Source organism: Acipenser ruthenus, chromosome 17, assembly GCF_902713425.1.
Source record: "Acipenser ruthenus chromosome 17, fAciRut3.2 maternal haplotype, whole genome shotgun sequence".
In the NCBI taxonomy this organism is placed as follows: domain Eukaryota; kingdom Metazoa; phylum Chordata; class Actinopteri; order Acipenseriformes; family Acipenseridae; genus Acipenser; species Acipenser ruthenus.
In genome coordinates, this window is record NC_081205.1 from 20,988,990 (window position 1) to 21,008,927 (window position 19,938).

The following is a 19,938-nucleotide window of genomic DNA, read 5'->3' on the forward strand; positions in this document are numbered from 1 at the left end:
AAAAATTCTTTAGGCTGATTGTAAAGAAAAGAGGGAGATATATTAATGTAGCTTTACTGCACAAAACACAAATATTCTACCCTTCCTCCTTCCCTTACAAAAAGCCTTAAGTAGCCTTACAGTAGTTGCTTACTTCTTCAATAGTTAGCAAGCAGAAACAGCGATAGATAATCGTACAGAATAGACATTATAGGTTATTAAACTAAAACAGGGATAATATACTGCGTGGTATCCCTTTATTGGGTTTCCTTTCAGGAGATACACAGGATGTGAATACAAAGGAGAACAGTTCAACCATGCTATTCTTTAAAAAAACAAAAACACGCAGGTTTGTGCCAAGCGTGACAATAGCGATTGTGATCAAGTCCATTTTGATACCTGTCCACAAAACAATATTCATTTCATCAACAATAATGTGAAAAGTGCACAAAATAGAGCAAAAAACAGCATCTAAAGGTATACAATCCAAATATAAAATAGCAAGCCAAACCTTAAATAAATCAGTCCAGTACTTGAATATTCACAGAGAAGCGGTAATGATGTGTGTGTGCTGTGGGGAGGTAACGCTTTGTGGGAGTTGCTTAACATGTTGACAGTTGGTAATAAAGTGCTCTGGGCCCCACGGCTCTGATTAATTGAGAAGGGATTTGCCCAATTAGCCTGGCTTGAGCGAGTGTGAACTTTTTTTTACCGCACAAAGGGCTTTTTAGAGCAGAACTCGTGGTGCCCAACTGGTATAAACAGGTTTTACTGTGGGTTTAATAGATGTGTTTACAAAAAAAACCTACAAGTGTATTAGCATGTAAATCTGTAGTAAATCTGTAATAAGATGCACCTATCAAAAGACACTTTTGAATGCAATTCTAGGTCGTCAAGGCAACAAGTATCAAACTTGACTGGCAGTCAGGAAATCAGCCTCGCTGTCTGTCCACCAATCTCGTGGTGGCTTTTATTCACCTATAAACTCCATTGCACAATATGCTTTATCATTTAATTTTGCCAGATCCATTGTTCATTTGGTATACACACAAATGGTCAGCTCTCTGTGTGTTTACTGTCAAATGATATCAGTAACAAAAAGAGTTCCCTTTTCATCTTCCTGGGCTTGGTGAGAAATTGATGATTGATATCTTTAGTAACATCTTACTGGTTCAAGTATAGCAGATGAAAGCACTGGTGTGGTAGTATATTTCAAAGGGAAGAAGCTCACAGCTTCAGTACATATACATTTGAATTTAAACAAACAAGACACTCAACAAGGCTACATGAGTGAGCAGTTACATTAAATCCAAAACACATGTTAGGCCACTACCTCATGCTGTAAAGCAGCAGCTGCTATTTCTGTAATATTTATTTTTCCAGCAGGGGGCGATATAAGACATTGGAGGTTTTATAGTTGTGTTTGTAACAGAAAGGCGTAAAGCTTGAAAATGCCCTTAAAACTAAAGTATGAAGTAGGGTTTAAAATGCAGAGTTCCCCCTGCCACCACCCCCACCTTCCCTCTTTCAATCTTAACTCTTTCTTTTCTCTCTTTCTCAACTGACTAAACTTAAAAAAAAATAAGATCCTTTTAAAACACTTGCGTGCATGTGCTTAACTGTACTTCCGAGTACTTTGAATAATTTACAAACACACCATACCCTTTTAGTGGCAAAACAGGTTAAACATGGCCTCACCAGCTCCCCTCTTTACTTTTTTGCTTTAACAAATTCTGAATTTACAAGATATGTAATTAAAAGAGAAGATAAATAGTTAAAGCAACAGCCCAGCTCCTCCACTAGTAAACTCCGACTGAACCAACCTGTTTGCATTATTGTACAGTGGTGTACAGATAAGCCCTAATTGCTATGCAACTCCTTAGCATAAGCTCCTGGCATGGCTCATTCACTTTCCCCAGAACTAATACCGTCTAAAATAGCAACAAGTAAGCATGCAACTAAAGACACAGCAGGGAAGCAGCAGTTTGCCCAGGGCCTGCAGAAACTGAAGGGAGAGAGCAGGGGCTCTGTCAAAAGCTTTCAAAATGTTAAGTGTTATGTATTTTTTCCGGAGTTTCTTTCAGGTAAGGAATTTCAGCTTTCTCTTGTGTGTTTCTTCTTTGTTGAGTTGTTTTAGACTGACCAGGACTGTACAATAACTGAAGCGGCGAATGCCAAGATGTGTTACTCCTGTAAAGGACTGTACAACGTTAATGTCCAGAGCTGCCGAGGTTTTTTGAAAAGACCGATTTTACTTGACTTCTAGCTTTGTGGGTTTTATATATGGCACTAGTCTAGTTAACACTGGTTAATTTGACCAGGTATTTGGATCTGAAAAGGGGTTTATTATATATTGTTTCTTTTCAAATCTGTGTTTGTTTTTTTTTTTTTTGCTGCCAGTCCCCTCAGACTGCTGGCATAAGGTGGATACTAATGCTTGCCCCTCTGAGTCACACAGCTCAGTTTTGGTTACTGAAAGTATTTTTTCTTCCCTCACATCTGTGTTTCATTAATTAATAACGGTTGGAGTTTTTATTGCAATTTTGTAGTAATTCCACATAGTGCTCAAGTCAGATCAACCGGACTATACAAACATTCAGTGAAAGCATGCAATAAGATGCAGATCATTCAGGTAATTCAAATCTGTTGTATACATTGTTTATATCTGCGATCCGACCATTTCATCTAATGCTACCTTTGATTTTTAGTTGCCATGGTTTTGCGTGTGTTGGGTAAAACCTTTCAATAGTGGCGTAAACATTTGAATTCCTAACAAATGAGATTTACATTTCTGTTTACTTGAATTTAGAAGTAAAGTATACTGGTTCAAATTGTAGATGGTTATTACTTTATAAATTAAGCTATGTTAATAGTTTGAAGTTTTTTAGGCAGTGTAAGGTTATTCAGTATTTATAGAAAAGTCTTTTCCGTGTACATTTAAATGTAAATATGTAGTTTCTAACAACATCATTTTATAAACCTTCCCTGATGTGCAATTCTATTTAAAGCTGAAAGTGTCATTTTAAAATGTGCTATGTGGTACTACATTAGTGTAAAGAAATATTGGTAACGCTTTATATTGCATGGCATAAATTAATATTAATAGATATGCAATTGCATATTAAATTAATGTTAAATTTATATTTAATAAATATGCAATAGCTGGTTTCTTGCTAAATGTTAACCAAATGTTGATTGAAAATGTAATTGCATATCACGTCCATTTATATTATGTTTTGTTACCCTTGAAAATATGTAATGATTTCCCATTGTTTACATGTTGTAAATTGAAAATACAGTTAATCTGACTTAAATGTTAATGGAAAGTAACAAGGAATAATTGAATGTAAATTTAATATCAATTGCATATCTATTTAATATTAATTTATGCCACGCAATGTAAAGCGTTAATGAAATATCATAGGTTGTCTTGCGCTTCGTTGGTAATTTCACCTGGATTGTGGCATTTTTCCTGTCATAACTAACCAGGGACTTGGCCTACTGAATGACATGCTTTGCAGCCAGTAATCTACTTTGACACCAAAGACACTGCTGAGGGGAAATTTCCTTGGTAGTGAAACAGTTACAGCCTTCCTGAAAGTAAGGTACGGAAACTGAAAACTTTCTTTAACCTAGTGTAGTAGCGGCTAGAATGTTTTTAAATGAAAACGCTTATTTCAAAACTGCACATTGAGACTAGAATAGCAAATTGAAAATTGCATGGCAGGCACGTTTTATGGAATTATTATATGCAGGATGAAGTGAATTCCTGATAACTGACTGTCAGATGCAGTGCTCTATACAAGGAGAATAACCCTGTACATGAGAGGACTCTCACAAGTTTAGCATTGTTCCTTGTTTAAGTTGATGTTCATATGCAGTCGTTTTCAACAGGTTTAGACATCATTATTATTATTGTTTTACTTTAGAATTTCGATGGTGTGACAGGGTAGCGTCACGGCCCAGGATGGTTACCGGCAGGAATTGGACGCAGAGACAGAAAGCAGTTTAAAGCGCTGTTGCACACTGTATTGAAACAAAATAACACAAAAACAGGAACAAACAAAACACGGCACAAGGGCCAAAACAAAAAACAAAAAAATAACAAAACACTTGTAGGCTGGGCATTAGCCTTCACTATCAAGTTGCAAAACAGTACAAAACTCACAGCACAAACACTCACTCCCCAAATTCCTCCAACAAATTCCTTTTTTTATACATGTGGCCACTCCCCAATTAGCACCAATTACCTAATTGGGGAATGGCCACACCTGTAATTGCTGGCAAGGATAGATTTAACCCCTTCCTGCCAACCTTACCCCCCCCCCCCCCCCCACACTACATACAGCAGCAGATGGATATTCTATGCATGGGGTGACATCTGTACACAAGATAAGATGTTCAGGAATTTTGACAACCCTTTGACTGCATTTGTTGCTCAAGAAAGGAGAGCTTCACCTCAACTCTTTAAGCACACCTGTCTTACCTATTGTATGCACCCCCTTACATTCAATCTAGCAAAGCCAAATGGGCTGAATTAATCATAGTAAATCGGGCTGTGGTATTGTTATTAATGTGTGCATTTTGGGGACCTCTATTCTAAAATAAATAAATACAGGTAATGGCCACTTTCTGCAGATTCAGGATACAGGACATTAAAACAATACTACTGACAAATTTTCTGGCCCATCATTTGCTAACACACCACACCACTGCATATTAGGGAGAGGCACGCCTGAAGCAGCTGCAGGTACACCCAGCTATGCCACCCTGTCACTGGGTGTGTGCTGTTAGCTGCATTCTCATACTCAGCCATGGCAGGATATTAAGTGATGTTTTTCAACCTCCAGAGGGACAGTTTACACCATTTAAAAGACTGACATTAGCCTGAAGCCAACGAGACAAGAATCTTGACAATATTATTGTACATTCCAGTAACACAACTCATTAGCGTGCTAACAACAATATTAACTTGATGTTTATGCTTAATTATGCTATCTTCCTGCTTGCAAGCAGCATTTAGTACATTGCTTTCTAGTAACTAGCTTGTAAGAATCCAAAATATATGTACAGTGCTTTGGGGTTAGTGTTAGGGACATCTGTTTGAAAGATTGATTAATATTTGATTGTCTTATTGTAACTGCTTGGGGGACTCATCCATAACTCAATCATAAGATAGTCAGGAATACATTTTGAAAGAAAGTGTCTTTGTGTGAAGTGTACCAGAAAATACAGTACGTCAGACACATCATATTGTAGAAGGATATGTCTTTTTTTGTTTCCATTCAGCATCATTTAATGCCTGATACTGTCAAACAAATAAGAGCTGTTGTAGCCTTAGGTCAAATCTTATCGGATTTCCTAGCTTAAGATATCTTTGTACAGTCTCGTGGGAAACCTGGGATACAATCTGCGTTGCCACGGCTTTGACATTCCGTTTAGTTCATAATACCAGATTTTGTAGAGGCCTTGCTGCTTGCACAGAATGGCCTGTCAAAGTCCGATTGTGTTCTCTCAAAACATTGTTTCTATAATAAAATGCCTATTGACTTTGGGATAAGGTCTCAGTGGTATAACAGGGTCAAGAAGGCACCATCCAGAGTAAACTCCATTTACAAGGAAGTCACTGTGGGAGAACCCAGAAACTTTTTCCATGTCGCCTACATATTAGACATCTCATGGTGGAGTAAAAAGCTGAGTTTTTTTTTTCATGTTGAGGACAAAGAGTTGCACTAGTGTAGATTTTAAATGTTAGTGTTAAACGTTTAGAATTTGTGTTTAACTGTTGTCAAAAATATGCAGGCCAAATATAAGTGTGTTTACACGGTTGTAAATGTAAAGTGGAAGCCAGATTATTTCATATTCAGTATGTGTTCACTGTTTTTTCCATATACAATGACATGATGCACGCATAGAGGGTTTATGGTGGATTTTCTGGTTGGTTACCAACATTAAAAATATGTTAAGGTTTAATCATTGAAACATGTTTAAACGTGTAGGAAATCAAGTGGAAACTACCCTAGGACTTTCAAAGAACTATAAAATGACTGGGTTACGCCACTGCTAATTAAATATCTTGGTATTCCAGAATAGATGATCATGTCTGACAAAGATTGGCACTGCATTGCATGTATTGGGATGAACTGAAGAACACATGTCAGAACCATTCATTCTACATTAGTAGTACAATCTAAACAGAAAAGTTTGATTTTCATCAGATGAATGAATGCCATTTATCACTTACTAAATGAGGTCCCAAGTGTTGACGACTATGATCAGCTAAAGTGATGAGAAGAGTTACAGTACCATCCTTCAGAGCGTTGTAACTATGTTTAGCATCTTGGCTCAGATGCACCTGCAATTACACAGCGGAAGAGATCTGATTCCTGGGAATGTTTAGGAATGCAGCTGGACGTAGTCAGGCTAACCTGAGCACCAGAGTCAGATTTCATCTTGGCAAGCCGAGCGCGTGCCCTAAAACAAACCGATCTGAACTCTGCTGCTGAAGATGTTGATTGAACTCTTTGTGATGCTGCCCAGTTAATTTGTTGTTTTTTATTTTATATTTACTTCTGCGTGAAGTAGGCTTCGCTGGTGATAACTTTAGAAAACTGAGGAAAATCTATAAGAAACACAAAAGGAAACTAAGGCTTTATAGGAACAGTAAAAAGAAAAACAAATCTTGCTCTTTGACATACAAACAAACCTGTTGGAATCGTTTTGTCTACGGACCACATATCTGGTATGAGTTGCACTGAGGTGCATTCTGGGAACTGTAGTTATTTCACCACTAAATATCCACAGGAGTCTTAGGAAGTTGTTCCACTTTTGAACTACATTTTTCAGCGATAACTGTGTGAAAACAACGATGTGCTGGGATTGTGTGAATGATCTGAAGTTTAAATGTTTAGTTTAATATAACATTACTAAATGTTTAGCCCTTAACTAAAAGTTTAAACTGATACGAGAGCTATGAAACACTAAATTAGTTCAATAACATTAATACTGTTGTAACTGGGACAGTTTATTTAGATACTATACAATCTGAGGGTTAGTTGTTCTGTTGCCTTTTTGTATTTAAACTGCAACAGTAATTAGACGTTCTGCAGTTTAGATCATTTCAATGTGATATTGAATAGTAAATGGAGTTGCAGTTAGTATGACTTCGCTAAGACTGTTGTGTCAATCTGGCACTGGAGCTATTTAGTTTCCAACAAGTACAACTACTTACATCCTACACATTCTGCACTTCTAGTGTAGGCTGCAAACACATGTCTGCATTTGGTGTTTTCATATGCACTGTATTCAAAGGATCGGAAATTTCTTTCACATGGAATCTAACAGCCCACCCTGTAAAGTGACACCTACAGCTGCCCACCCTTGCCATGCATAATTAATAAAGCCAAGCTTGCTGCTAGAGTTTAAACTCACGACGACTGAAGTCAACAAACAAGTGCAGCAGTGGGTTGGCAGTCGTGTCTCCTTTGAAGGACCTCTGTGGCTTTCATTAGAGGATTAAATCATCTTGGGGTTGGTGCAGTTTGATGTTGAACTTTAAACTAAAGCCATCTGCTTTCAGAATAGTAAGTAGGTTCCTCAGCTGGTCAACTGGGCTGTATTGTATGTGTGATGCGAAGGCATTAGCAAAACGTGGTGGGACAGCAGAGCCCCATCTGTGATAATGATATTCCCTTCAACGGAAATATGACACACTCCATATGTCACGGCTTCCACACATCCATTTGTCTACTTCTGGTGTCTACTACCTCTCACCAGGGAAAGTGCTGTGTGAGAACCACATGGACACATTCTTAACTGTGAATTGTGTAGCAGTTACTTTATAGCATCTATACACTTGTTACTTCCACTTTTTAGTCATTTTACTATCCATGCAGTAATGATTTTTTGAAACACTGTTCATATACATGAATTGTAAAAAAAACATGTGATATTTAACACAGGTATTTATATCCAAAATATGCCTGGCTCGTCACCGATTTATATTTATGCTACTGGAATCCATTGTTTTAAATATAAATTTATTATGGGGGTGGGGGGGGGGTGACGAGTCCAGAATAAAATGCAACAATGTTTTATTTCATTCTAATTGCAGTACTACAATACAAATTTCTGAGCAGAGTTGCGTTGTTTGAATGCGAGATCATTCAATATCAGCAAGAGACTAATAATCACAGTTAAGTTTAAACGTGTAAAAGTCACCCAGTTAAATAGTTACCTGGGAGAATAGCAGTGCCAAAACTAATTTATCATAGCAACATTAATTAATCATTAATCAACAGCATAAAGTTTATATTTTTCTTATTTAGAAATATGAACGACAATTTGACTCACAAGAAAACGTTTTCTTATAAAAGTTTAGTTTTCATTCTGTGGAAAATATTTTTTACACAATCAAACAATATTATTTCATGTCTAACATTACTTGACATAAGATCTCAGACAATTAGACATTTGCCTCAGCATTTCATTAAAATAAATAAATACAAATAAATATAAATGATTCAGTCGGTCTAATGATTAAATATAGTTATTTGACTGACAAACTATTATTGAGAACTGCAGTAGATACCCAGAGGATGAACACTGCTGTGTTACTTTCCATTAGCCTTTCATTTGTTACAACAGGGCACATTAACGTCTTTCTTTGCCATCAGCGCGGGTGGCTGTGGGCAGATGCCGAAAAGACATAAAATTCAAAGCTAATTCGGCATCTGCCCGCTGCAGCTGGGCACTTCGCCAACTGCCCGGGCATTACGGCAACGGTCCGATTTCGGCAACGGTCCATAACATACAGTATTAATAAGGGTATTAGCTACGTCATTTGATCTCAAGGCTTAATTTGAGTGGGTTTGAATTGGTAAAGAAATACCTTTGTTACTCCCACTACAGCACTACAGCATTATATTAAAACAGGGCTGCGTTTTGTATGCAGCCCTGTTGAGTGGCTGTGTTGTATTTATCTGCAGCCAGACTCAGAGCTCCAACCTAGTTTCCTAGGTATTGAGAGTGACTCGCAAAGTATTTGTAGCAGCTGTGGAAGCAGCTGAAACTGGCCTGTCGCTGGCACTGCAACCCTCAACTGTCCCCCACTTCATGGGACGTCCCGTACCTGCAGTCTCATCCCTTCATCCAGAATGGAAAATGACGACTTGAAGGTCAATGTAAAAGTATTGTGCTGTTTAGAATTCGCACAATTGGAGCCGGTACAAAAATGAATGTGTGACTCTGTTGTCCCCTTCAGCTTATTCAATCTCTGAAAATGCTTCTTTGTCTACAGGGTTTTCTTATGTATCTAGGCTGCTACACAGCCTGGGTTTGCAGTGCCATTGGTTTATCAGTCTCACCTTCAACATCTATGCCAGCTTCCTTGATTGATTTGTTGTGATGTGTTGGTTGAATTAATCACAGCTGTTAACAAGATTCATTGAATCTGGTGTTGTTTATAAAAGAGAAATTCAATAACTTATATTTTCTTTAGGGGGACTCAGTAGAGGCATTTGGTCTTCACTGGGGACTTATTGTCATGAACCTTGCTGAGTCCAAACTTTTTTTTAAATAACTTTCAAGGAAGGATGTGATGAAACACATAAAGACAAGAAAACGAAACTAAATAACATGAATGGTATGTGGGTGAGAGAATTATACAATGCTGTACATCCTATTTAGTCTACCTTTAAAGCTGCTATACTGAAATGGCCCTGTATCTACACAAGAGCGATGGAATGCACATGAACTATGCAGCCAACTTCCTATCAGCATAACCCTGCTTCATGATGTAGAATGGCAGTGCTGCTTTGCCACTTGGGTGGCTTCCATTCAGTGCAAACATTTCCTTTATCTGCACGTCAAAACCTGCAGACCTTTATACAGTCTCTTCAATTCCTCTACACATGTTAACATGTATATGATCTGCAATCCAATCCAAAATAAGAAATGCAATTAAAAGCAGTACTAATTTGGTACAATGAGAATCTGTCTTCAGGACTTGCAATATTTTCCCACATCTTTTTGAGGGTGACCTTGGGTAACCCCTCCGCTGCTGCTAGGAAACAGAGGGATGGGGGTAAACTCTTTAGGGAGACTGCTCTGTCCTCTGCTTAATGGGAACTCAAGCTCGGCACTCATTCCAGCCCAGACGCTGCTCAACAACAAGAGCCCGAGGCTGATGCGTGATAGCTGTGTGAGTAAAACAAGGCCATATTTACAATTGTGTGTCCCTTCCAGGTTAAAGAAACTGGCATACAAATAACTTTCCACTGCAGTACAGTGGAACCCTCAAGCATTTTATAATATATTATATATTTTTTTAAGTGGTACTTTTTCATTACAGAAAAAAGTTGTGCTAATGAAAATTTAAGATTCTAGCCCCTTCTCCAAACACCTGCTTATAGAGTATGTGTTTTTCTTTTCCCATGTCCTTAGAGCAGTTTGGTTAAAAGTGAATTTTCTGTATGTTATATTTTAATAGAACTCTAGTTTAAGGGGTTAAAACACAAATGAAAGTGAATTGTCCCATTGGGTCGAGTTTATAAAATAAAGTTTAGCATCACTACAACTTTATAAATTGTAGAAACAGCAACTTTTAAAAAAGGCTACAATAATTTGAATATGAATTTACTATAAGAGAAAATATAGGAAGCTGCATACATTTTTTTAAGTCATAAAAAAGCAGCAAAAATATGTACATTACTAAAACCCACGGACATTATATGAATACAATCAATTGTATAAAAATCTTGATCTATAATATACATTAGCAATGATCTGTTTCCTCAATAGAATATGCTGCAACTGAGACAGACCCAAGGAATCACTTTTTTTTAAAAAGGGAGTGTTTTCTTTTAAGAAACATTTGTCTTATATTTCAAGGTGGTTAAATGATCATATTTCATACAATGTTCCCCCCTTTGTAATCCAGTATGCTTAATGAGTTTCAATACAATGCTAAGATATAATTTACAGTACCTTACTGCTGCAAGTAGCAGTAACTGCAAGCATGCAAGATCCAAAGTGTGGTGTAAGAGTCCTGCTCAAAACAGCTTTAATACCACAGTTTGGGTTTAACTGCAATTGTGTGATTTTGTATTAAAACAGATGTTTTAATCTTAATGTTGTTCTTTTAAAGTAATTATAGCTAACAAAATAATTCTATAAATTATAGATATTTTGCACTTCCATTAGATATATGTAAAAAAAAAAAAAAAAAACTCTATTGCTTTAGGTTAAAGAAAATGCAATTTATCTGACTTTTTCACAGGGAATATGTTATACTTGCACTTCCTGGGTCATTTCACCTCATCAGTCCTCTGGGTAATATCTTGGTACTAGCTGGAAGCATCAGTTAATAGAGGATTGATGCATCTGATTGGTTGATATTGACAGGAAACTGATTTTAATTTAAGTGTTGACTTGTGTTTTCAGTTAATTTTATTAAATTAAAAATTGTACTCAATTAACTTGAATCTTTAATGGAGTTGAAAGCCTGTTAGAAGAGATGTGTGCTCCCCCCCCCCAAAAAAAATAATACTCAGTGCTTAGTCTAATGCCCAAGGCTGGAGTGCTAAGCTTCAAACCCTCAATGTCTTCAGTCAAAGCATAAGAGTTTGGCTGCAGTTTCTTGTGGGTTTTTTTTAAACTTTTAATCAGGGTTCATACAATATTTAAGAACTGCCTCTTTTAGTGATTCTCAAGGTTAGAGATTATATGCACCCTTGTAAGCAGATTTGTTTTAGGCCGTGTGGGGGAGTGTATTAAAGACCAGGATTCGGCCAGTTTCAAGAAGAAACAACACTCTTTTTAACAGGATAACATCTTACCAAATCAAACAGAAAAGAATAAACAAACATGTGTGCTATGATCCTGACACCTTTATCGGCAAGACAAGGGAAACGAAAATAAACTCACACAATCCCTACATCCCAGCAGTCACTTCTGTGGAACACTTCCCCCGTTTGTCCCTCACACAGCTTTTATACAATGAGGACTAATCAGTCCAACTAGTTACATCCTAACGAGTAACTAGTGCTGCCTGTGCAAACCTACCAATTAGACAATTATGTCTCCTAAAGACCTAATCCTTGTGGTTTTGACATGGAACCTTAACCTTCTTGTGCCAGGACTGATGCACCAGGCCTCTGGGCTTATTAAGCCAATTAACCCCCAAAACTTGCAGATAAAGACACAGGGAAAAGCAACAGAAATTAGCATTACTCATACAAATACTATGTATATGGACCAAGTCGGGGGCAGGGTCCTTTACCCTGTCACAAACCTTTTTAGTAAGTTACAGATATGGATTTTAACACTAGAACCGCCACGGCAGTCATTTTGATAGTTTGAGGTTTTCAAATTTAAATTACTCTGCGTGTCTGAATGTTATGCAGTTGTTTGTTCATGAGTTTTCCTAAATACATGTATTAAATACCCTGATGGCGTTTCAAAGGCAAGATCGCAAAAATAAGGAAGTTATAATCCCACCCACCAAGAACAACAAAAGGAGTCATTTTGCATGCCTTTTACAATACATGTTTTTATTTTGAATATAACCTACAACATTCCATTTTTTATTTATATACAAGCCTGTTGTTATCGCTACTGCACCTGGCAGCAATCAATTCCTTCATTTTGTACAAAGAATGCACCAGGGAAAATAACAGTAGGCGAGATTTCATCTTGAAGCTAGCCACAGCGCTTCGGCAGAAACATTTCGATCAGAAAACTGGCTGCAGCAGCTCAACCTGGATTCAGTGCTGCATTGACTGACACACGCAAGAGAAAACATATGTTACTTTAGTTTTAAATAAAAAAAATAATTTTATTTTTATAGTTTTGTATGTACATATAACTATTTACACCTGTTTACACAGTAGTTTCTTTTGAAATGTTTATTTTATTATAGTTTTTCATTTTTTGAAGTAGTGATTTATATGTGGTAAGTTAGAAAATAAACCCTTTTATGTTTACTTGTTCATTTAAATTCTGCGTTTCGGCTGTGCAGATGTTTGATATGACATGCTTGAATAAAACCATTGAGTTGTATCCAATAGTTTGTCTTTCTTAATATTGATGTTGTTTAAAATGGAACGTCATAATGACTGCCAGTAGTGGTTTTTGGTATGAGTATAACCGCGGCGGTTCTAGTGTTAAACTGAAATATGATCATAGTTTGGGCTATGATTTTTTTTATTTTCATCTTGATTTGGTGCAAAAAAAAAGTACTATATGTTTTCCTTTAGACAGTAGACAGTAGACTCCAATACAAACCCTGCTAGTCTTAATTTACCTAAAATCATATTGAAATGCATGCTGATTGTAGCTGCAGAAACTAAACTTCAATAGTATCATTTTGTGATGTTTGTGTGAAACGTTAACAGCAGTCTACTGGAATGTCATTATTTTGATGTCTCTATATTTGTATCCCTTTTCTGCAGTTTTATATATGCTTTTTATGTATAATGTCTTGTTTTTACATGTGCATGTTATATAAGGAAAGATACTGTAGGCCCTCCATACACACTTCTTTCTAATCATATTCCATTGCTCAGCATTAGTAAAGCCTGTTACCTGCATCTGCCCTAGTATATGTAGTGTTCTGCATTTTTGTTTTTTATCTTTAAAAAACAAGCCAGGTTTATTCGACTTGAAATCATAAAAAGAAAAGAAAATTGACAGAACTGGGTGGTGCAAGCCATCGGGGGACGCATCAAAAATCACACTGGACATTTCCATCAATGAGTTGCATAAGTTTACCAACTAAAGCATCACCATTTTCTGTCAAATATTTACGATTAAGATTGTCGGCGTTAAGGTCCTTTCACAATAAGCTCGTCGAGTCAATGCATCAAAGTCCGGCGTAAATTATTTTTTTAAGAATACAATACATCCTATGGAGGCATTCACACGGGACGCGTCGTGTAAAACCGACGACGTTAAACATAGACCTTATCCTATTTTTTTTGTACGTGTCAGGCGTAACCAATCACACTCCAGCTCTTGCCCCCTCGTCGGCATGACAACAAACATCATTAACACAAGCAGAGACATCGGCCCATTGAAAATGAGCGATTTAAAACAGTAGATCTTGCTGAAATGAAATGTGTCCTTAAAGATAATGGAAACAAATATAGCTACAGCAAAGGAAACAAGAAAACTCTTTCAAGGCTTTTTAACAGAAACACAAAATGAGGCCTGACGTGTTAAAATACCTCCATCTGAATTAAATGATACAGTTTTCTCGAAAAAAAAAGGAGCAGAAAACAGAGTGGGCAGGCAGTAAGAATTATAAAACCATGGAAATACATGCTGCAAATGAAAAGGTAGAGAAACGTAAACAGTCAGCAGTATTATTATTATTATTATTATTATTATTATTATTATTATTATTATTATTATTATTATTATTATTATTATTATTATTATTAATAATAATAATAATAATAATAATAATAATAATAATAATAATAATAATAATAATAATAATAAACCTAAACAGCCATAGCTAAAACAAATAAATAAATGAACACAGTACAAATAAGAAAAAAATACTGGATTATTATTATTATTATTATTATTATTATTATTATTATTATTATTAATAATAATAATAATAATAATAATAATAATAATAATAATCCAGTATTTTTTTCTTATTTGTACTGTGTTCATTTATTTATTTGTTTTATCTATGGCTGTTTAGGTTTTTATTTTAAGGAACAGTGCTCCATCATACACATGAACGAGTAGTAATTAATAAGTATATTTTTCAATAATAATACATCTCGACTTCTTGTGCATCACAGGTTTGACGTTTCTTGCGTTCTAATTATCTGAACGACTTTGGTGTGAAAGCAACTTGACGGCGTCAAAATACGCTGGATGCTGACGCTTTGACGCAATGCGCTCGCAGTGTTTCAGCTGATGGACAGTACTGTCGCACAAAGTCACCAATACATATCTCTCGGCAACAGTGGCTATCCAGCAAAGCACAGCACTCTGACAAACTCATTAACACAATCATTCTGCGCTCTCTTTTATTAAAGCGAGTGTAAAAGCAGCATAAATGGATTGCGTGTCTCTCAGTTCACTTTCTTGTTTTAGTTAATGTGTCGATTATTTTTCAGTATGTTCTTTTATTGTCAGTGCGAACATGTACCTCAATGTAGTATTTGCAGAGCTATGCATCACCTGCCTCATCTGACCCACTGCTGCTATTTTTGCTTTTTGTATACTTCAAAACATTTGTTTTCTTTTGAATATTCATTAACTGATTTACGTTTTCTCCCCATTCCTCATCCACTAAAAATCTTATATTTTCATGTAAGTATTTCAATTTAGTTTTTGATCAAGCTAGTAGTTACTACGCCCAGCAATTGCCCAATAATCAGACTTTGATTGGCCAACATAATCAGGATGATAATGTGTTTGTGAAGTGACGCAGAACCACTTTTGAACGTTATTTGATCCTCTGATGTCTAAAAGTCTGCTGTATCCTAGGATACAGTGTAGGGCTGCTTATTACAATGTCAGAGTCAAAGTAAAACAGCATTTTAATCAAAATATTGTGTATTTCCAATAAAATAGTACCTGGAAAATACTAAATAATAGACAAAAATCTGGTTTATATCAGTAAAAACTGATGTCCAGTTAAAAAAAAAAAATTCTGTAATTTTTCGGTAAAATTCGGAATAAACCAGAAACGCAGAACACTAGGTATACGGTGCTTACTATAGGGCCCCATACATCCCTTTGATTTTAGTACCCACAATAGACAGCTCTCCTTTTGACTAATGTTTTTCTCATTTGAGTTACATATCGAATACTAATCCCAGCTGTCATCTGGAAAGACTGTTATTGAACAACTTAATGGTAGCAACCATGTTGAAGGAAAACATTGATTACAAAGCAGAAATGTCAGATAGTCATTTTATAGAGCAGTTATTTATCTGGCCACTGGATAACAGTAACCATAAAGTTGTGTGTAGTCCCCCAAAGGGGAAAGAACAGTCAGTGTCTTGTCGTGTTTTCAAGTAGCATGTGTTTACCATAAGGGTATATTCAATGGAAAATATAGCACACAAGTTATTGCCTAGTTTTGGCTTTGATATGAAATATTTTTATATTATAAAGCTTAAAGCAGGGCATCCACCAATAATGGGGGAGATATGAAGAGCACACTGTGCTTCGTTCTTTATCTAACCCTGGCTCTCATGCACAACGGTCGGGCTGACTGTCTTCATTGTTCTGTTATTGGGCCTTCTGCATCTTTTATGTAGTTTGGTTTTCAGTTCAACCGCTCCCTATAAGCGTTACATATCAGGAATCTAAGTTTAGATGTGGTCAACATACTGTTTATTGTACAATAAATAAACCGAGGTGTACAAATTCTGTGTAGCCAGTTATCTTCACAAAAAAAGAGCTATCTGCAATATGCTTACCATGTCTGTGAAAACAGAATGCAATTAGTTGTGTATGAAAAGGGAGATTAGTTAGTTATATAAAATAGCTCTAATTCTATATGTATTGTGAGAATCACGATCTGATCTGCTTTAAACAAATCAGCTACTGTGCTGCCTGGCATCTTTCCCAGCACTCCACATGAAAAGAGACTTTATTTGTGTCTGGCCTTTTTTCATTCAAATCTGTGTGCTGCATAACAAATTAAGGTTGGTGAATGGAACTATAATCTTTCCTTAATATAAATAATATATTGTACTGTTATTTAACCTTTCCCCTTAGAGGAATGTGTCCTTCTCTGCACAGGGTGCTTTTCCAGAATTGTAGGATGCAGATTTGTAGGCATTGCAACATTGTTTGCCGTGATGCCTTCATGGATTTATGAGATCAGTGGCATTTTATTCATGGGGTGTTGCTGTAAACGATTTTGCCAACAATGTGGAATGTAATGTAGGTTTATACTGTAATGGTGATCTGATATGACCGTATTACCATGTAACTTCAGCACCACCTTAGCCTCGAGTAGAAGGTAGGGCACAAGTTTCAATGCATCAAGCTTGTGATTCAGATCAATCAGGGTTGAGTTCAATCATGGTTTTATGCGTCATTAACATGTTGAAAGACACATCTCCAGTGATATGGCAAAGCATTCTGGAAATTCAAAGAATGTCCATATAAAGTGTTTCACCATGAGTAAAAATACTAGCAAATACAGTTATACAGTGCTGTAGCCAACAGTCTATAGTACTGCTTGAAATTGGTGACTTCCTTTTTCTAGGAACAGCTGAACTGGGAAGGTGACACTAAACTATTTTGGGGAGTGCAGGTAATTTGCAGGTTTTGCACATGATTTGTATTTGATAAATGATTTAGGCTTCACTAGCTAAGGACTGACGTAGAGCCAGCTCTCAACACCGATATGTTAAACTTAGATGTGGTCAAGATGTGTGTTATTTCTAATATGAAGTTAAACAGCTTATTAATTATTAAACACATAAACAGAATTATTAAACAAGTACAGTGCCTTGCGAAAGTATTCGGCCCCCTTGAACTTTGCGACCTTTTGCCACATTTCAGGCTTCAAACATAAAGATATGAAACTGTAATTTTTTGTGAAGAATCAACAACAAGTGGGACACAATCATGAAGTGGAACGAAATTTATTGGATATTTCAAACTTTTTTAACAAATAAAAAACTGAAAAATTGGGCGTGCAAAATTATTCAGCCCCTTTACTTTCAGTGCAGCAAACTCTCTCCAGAAGTTCAGTGAGGATCTCTGAATGATCCAATGTTGACCTAAATGACTAATGATGATAAATAGAATCCACCTGTGTGTAATCAAGTCTCCGTATAAATGCACCTGCACTGTGATAGTCTCAGAGGTCTGTTTAAAGCGCAGAGAGCATCATGAAGAACAAGGAACACACCAGGCAGGTCCGAGATACTGTTGTGGAGAAGTTTAAAGCTGGATTTGGATACAAAAAGATTTCCCAAGCTTTAAACATCCCAAGGAGCACTGTGCAAGCGATAATATTGAAATGGAAGGAGTATCAGACCACTGCAAATCTGCCAAGACCTGGCCGTCCCTCTAAACGTTCAGCTCATACAAGGAGAAGACTGATCAGAGATGCAGCCAAGAGGCCCATGATCACTCTGGATGAACTGCAGAGATCTACAGCTGAGGTGGGAGACTCTGTCCATAGGACAACAATCAGTCGTATACTGCACAAATCTGGCCTTTATGGAAGAGTGGCAAGAAGAAAGCCATTTCTTAAAGATATCCATAAAAAGTGTCGTTTACAGTTTGCCACAAGCCACCTGGGAGACACACCAAACATGTGGAAGAAGGTGCTCTGGTCAGATGAAACCAAAATCGAACTTTTTGGCAACAATGCAAAACGTTATGTTTGGCGTAAAAGCAACACAGCTCATCACCCTGAACACACCATCCCCACTGTCAAACATGGTGGTGGCAGCATCATGGTTTGGGCCTGCTTTTCTTCAGCAGGGACAGGGAAGATGGTTAAAATTGATGGGAAGATGGATGGAGCCAAATACAGGACCATTCTGGAAGAAAACCTGATGGAGTCTGCAAAAGACCTGAGACTGGGACGGAGATTTGTCTTCCAACAAGACAATGATCCAAAACATAAAGCAAAATCTACAATGGAATGGTTCACAAATAAACATATCCAGGTGTTAGAATGGCCAAGTCAAAGTCCAGACCTGAATCCAATCGAGAATCTGTGGAAAGAACTGAAAACTGCTGTTCATAAATGCTCTCCATCCAACCTCACTGAACTCGAGCTGTTTTGCAAGGAGGAATGGGCAAAAATTTCAGTCTCTCGATGTGCAAAACTGATAGAGACATACCCCAAGCGACTTACAGCTGTAATCGCAGCAAAAGATGGCGCTACAAAGTATTAACTTAAGGGGGCTGAATAATTTTGCACGCCCAATTTTTCAGTTTTTTATTTGTTAAAAAAGTTTGAAATATCCAATAAATTTCGTTCCACTTCATGATTGTGTCCCACTTGTTGTTGATTCTTCACAAAAAATTACAGTTTCATATCTTTATGTTTGAAGCCTGAAATGTGGCAAAAGGTCGCAAAGTTCAAGGGGGCCGAATACTTTCGCAAGGCACTGTAATTCATATAACAAATTGCTGTGCTGTCAGTTTGCTGAGCACACTGCTACAGTTTTGTACTTAATACAAAATAGCAAAACGGATGTAGTGTATCGTGACATATCCTACAGCAACAGAGCAATCTGATTGGTTGTAAAGATTGTAATGGTGTATAATGTATTATAATTTAAAAGGCTTAGGGTGGTGGGTGGGTGTTTCCAGAACTTAGCCATGCAGGTTGTAGCAGCCTTGTATGTACACTTAAGAAAAATGCTGTCTTCTAATCCATCAGTTCAGGAGTTAAAGACAAACGCCCCATACTCTACAGCTATGGCCAGATGTTTTGCATCCTCCTATAGAATTAACTAACTGTGCTTCATAAAGTCGAATGAAACCTGCTGAATACTGTTACGATAACATATGAATTACACACCGCTTTGTAGTTTTCCATATACTTAATGAAAAACTGACAACATTAAACATTTTATTTTTTTATTGTGTCTCAAAATTCTAGGTGTTGCAAAACTTTTGGCCATAGCCATGTAGAAATATAATTGTATTGGCCAAAATGCAGAGACAATGGACAATTAATATAAAAGAATATGCTTATGATAATGTACAATATTTAGCCTCTTGTCCGCTGGGCTTAGTGAGATGAACTATTTTTAACAAGCATCATTTAGAGCCCTCTTGTGTTTTTAGTGATCGGACCAACTGATCCCAAAGTCTTTGGTCTTGAAAGGGTGATTTATATTTAAAATCAATGAAGAATAGGAGAATATCTATCGAGATTTGTGTTGAAAAGAAATAGTGTATTGATGTATGAAAACATTGAACTTGATCTTTTAGAATATTCGA

The 19,938-nt window shown here is 36.7% G+C and overlaps 1 protein-coding gene across 5 annotated transcripts in view; it reads left to right on the plus strand.

Annotated features, from left to right (window-relative positions):
• The window catches only part of LOC117423322 (rho guanine nucleotide exchange factor 4-like), a 165,505-nt gene that overhangs the window by 50,592 nt on the left and 94,975 nt on the right, over window positions 1–19,938 (plus strand). Inside the window, exon 1 of one of the 5 annotated variants that reach the window (XM_034928632.2) lies at window positions 1,822–2,063. The exons of the other annotated variants lie outside the window; for them this stretch is intronic. Coding sequence (XP_034784523.2) covers window positions 2,025–2,063 — 39 coding nt within the window. The 5' untranslated portion in view covers window positions 1,822–2,024. Of the gene's footprint in view, window positions 1–1,821; window positions 2,064–19,938 lie in introns of those variants that run through there. 5 annotated transcript variants of the gene reach the window in all.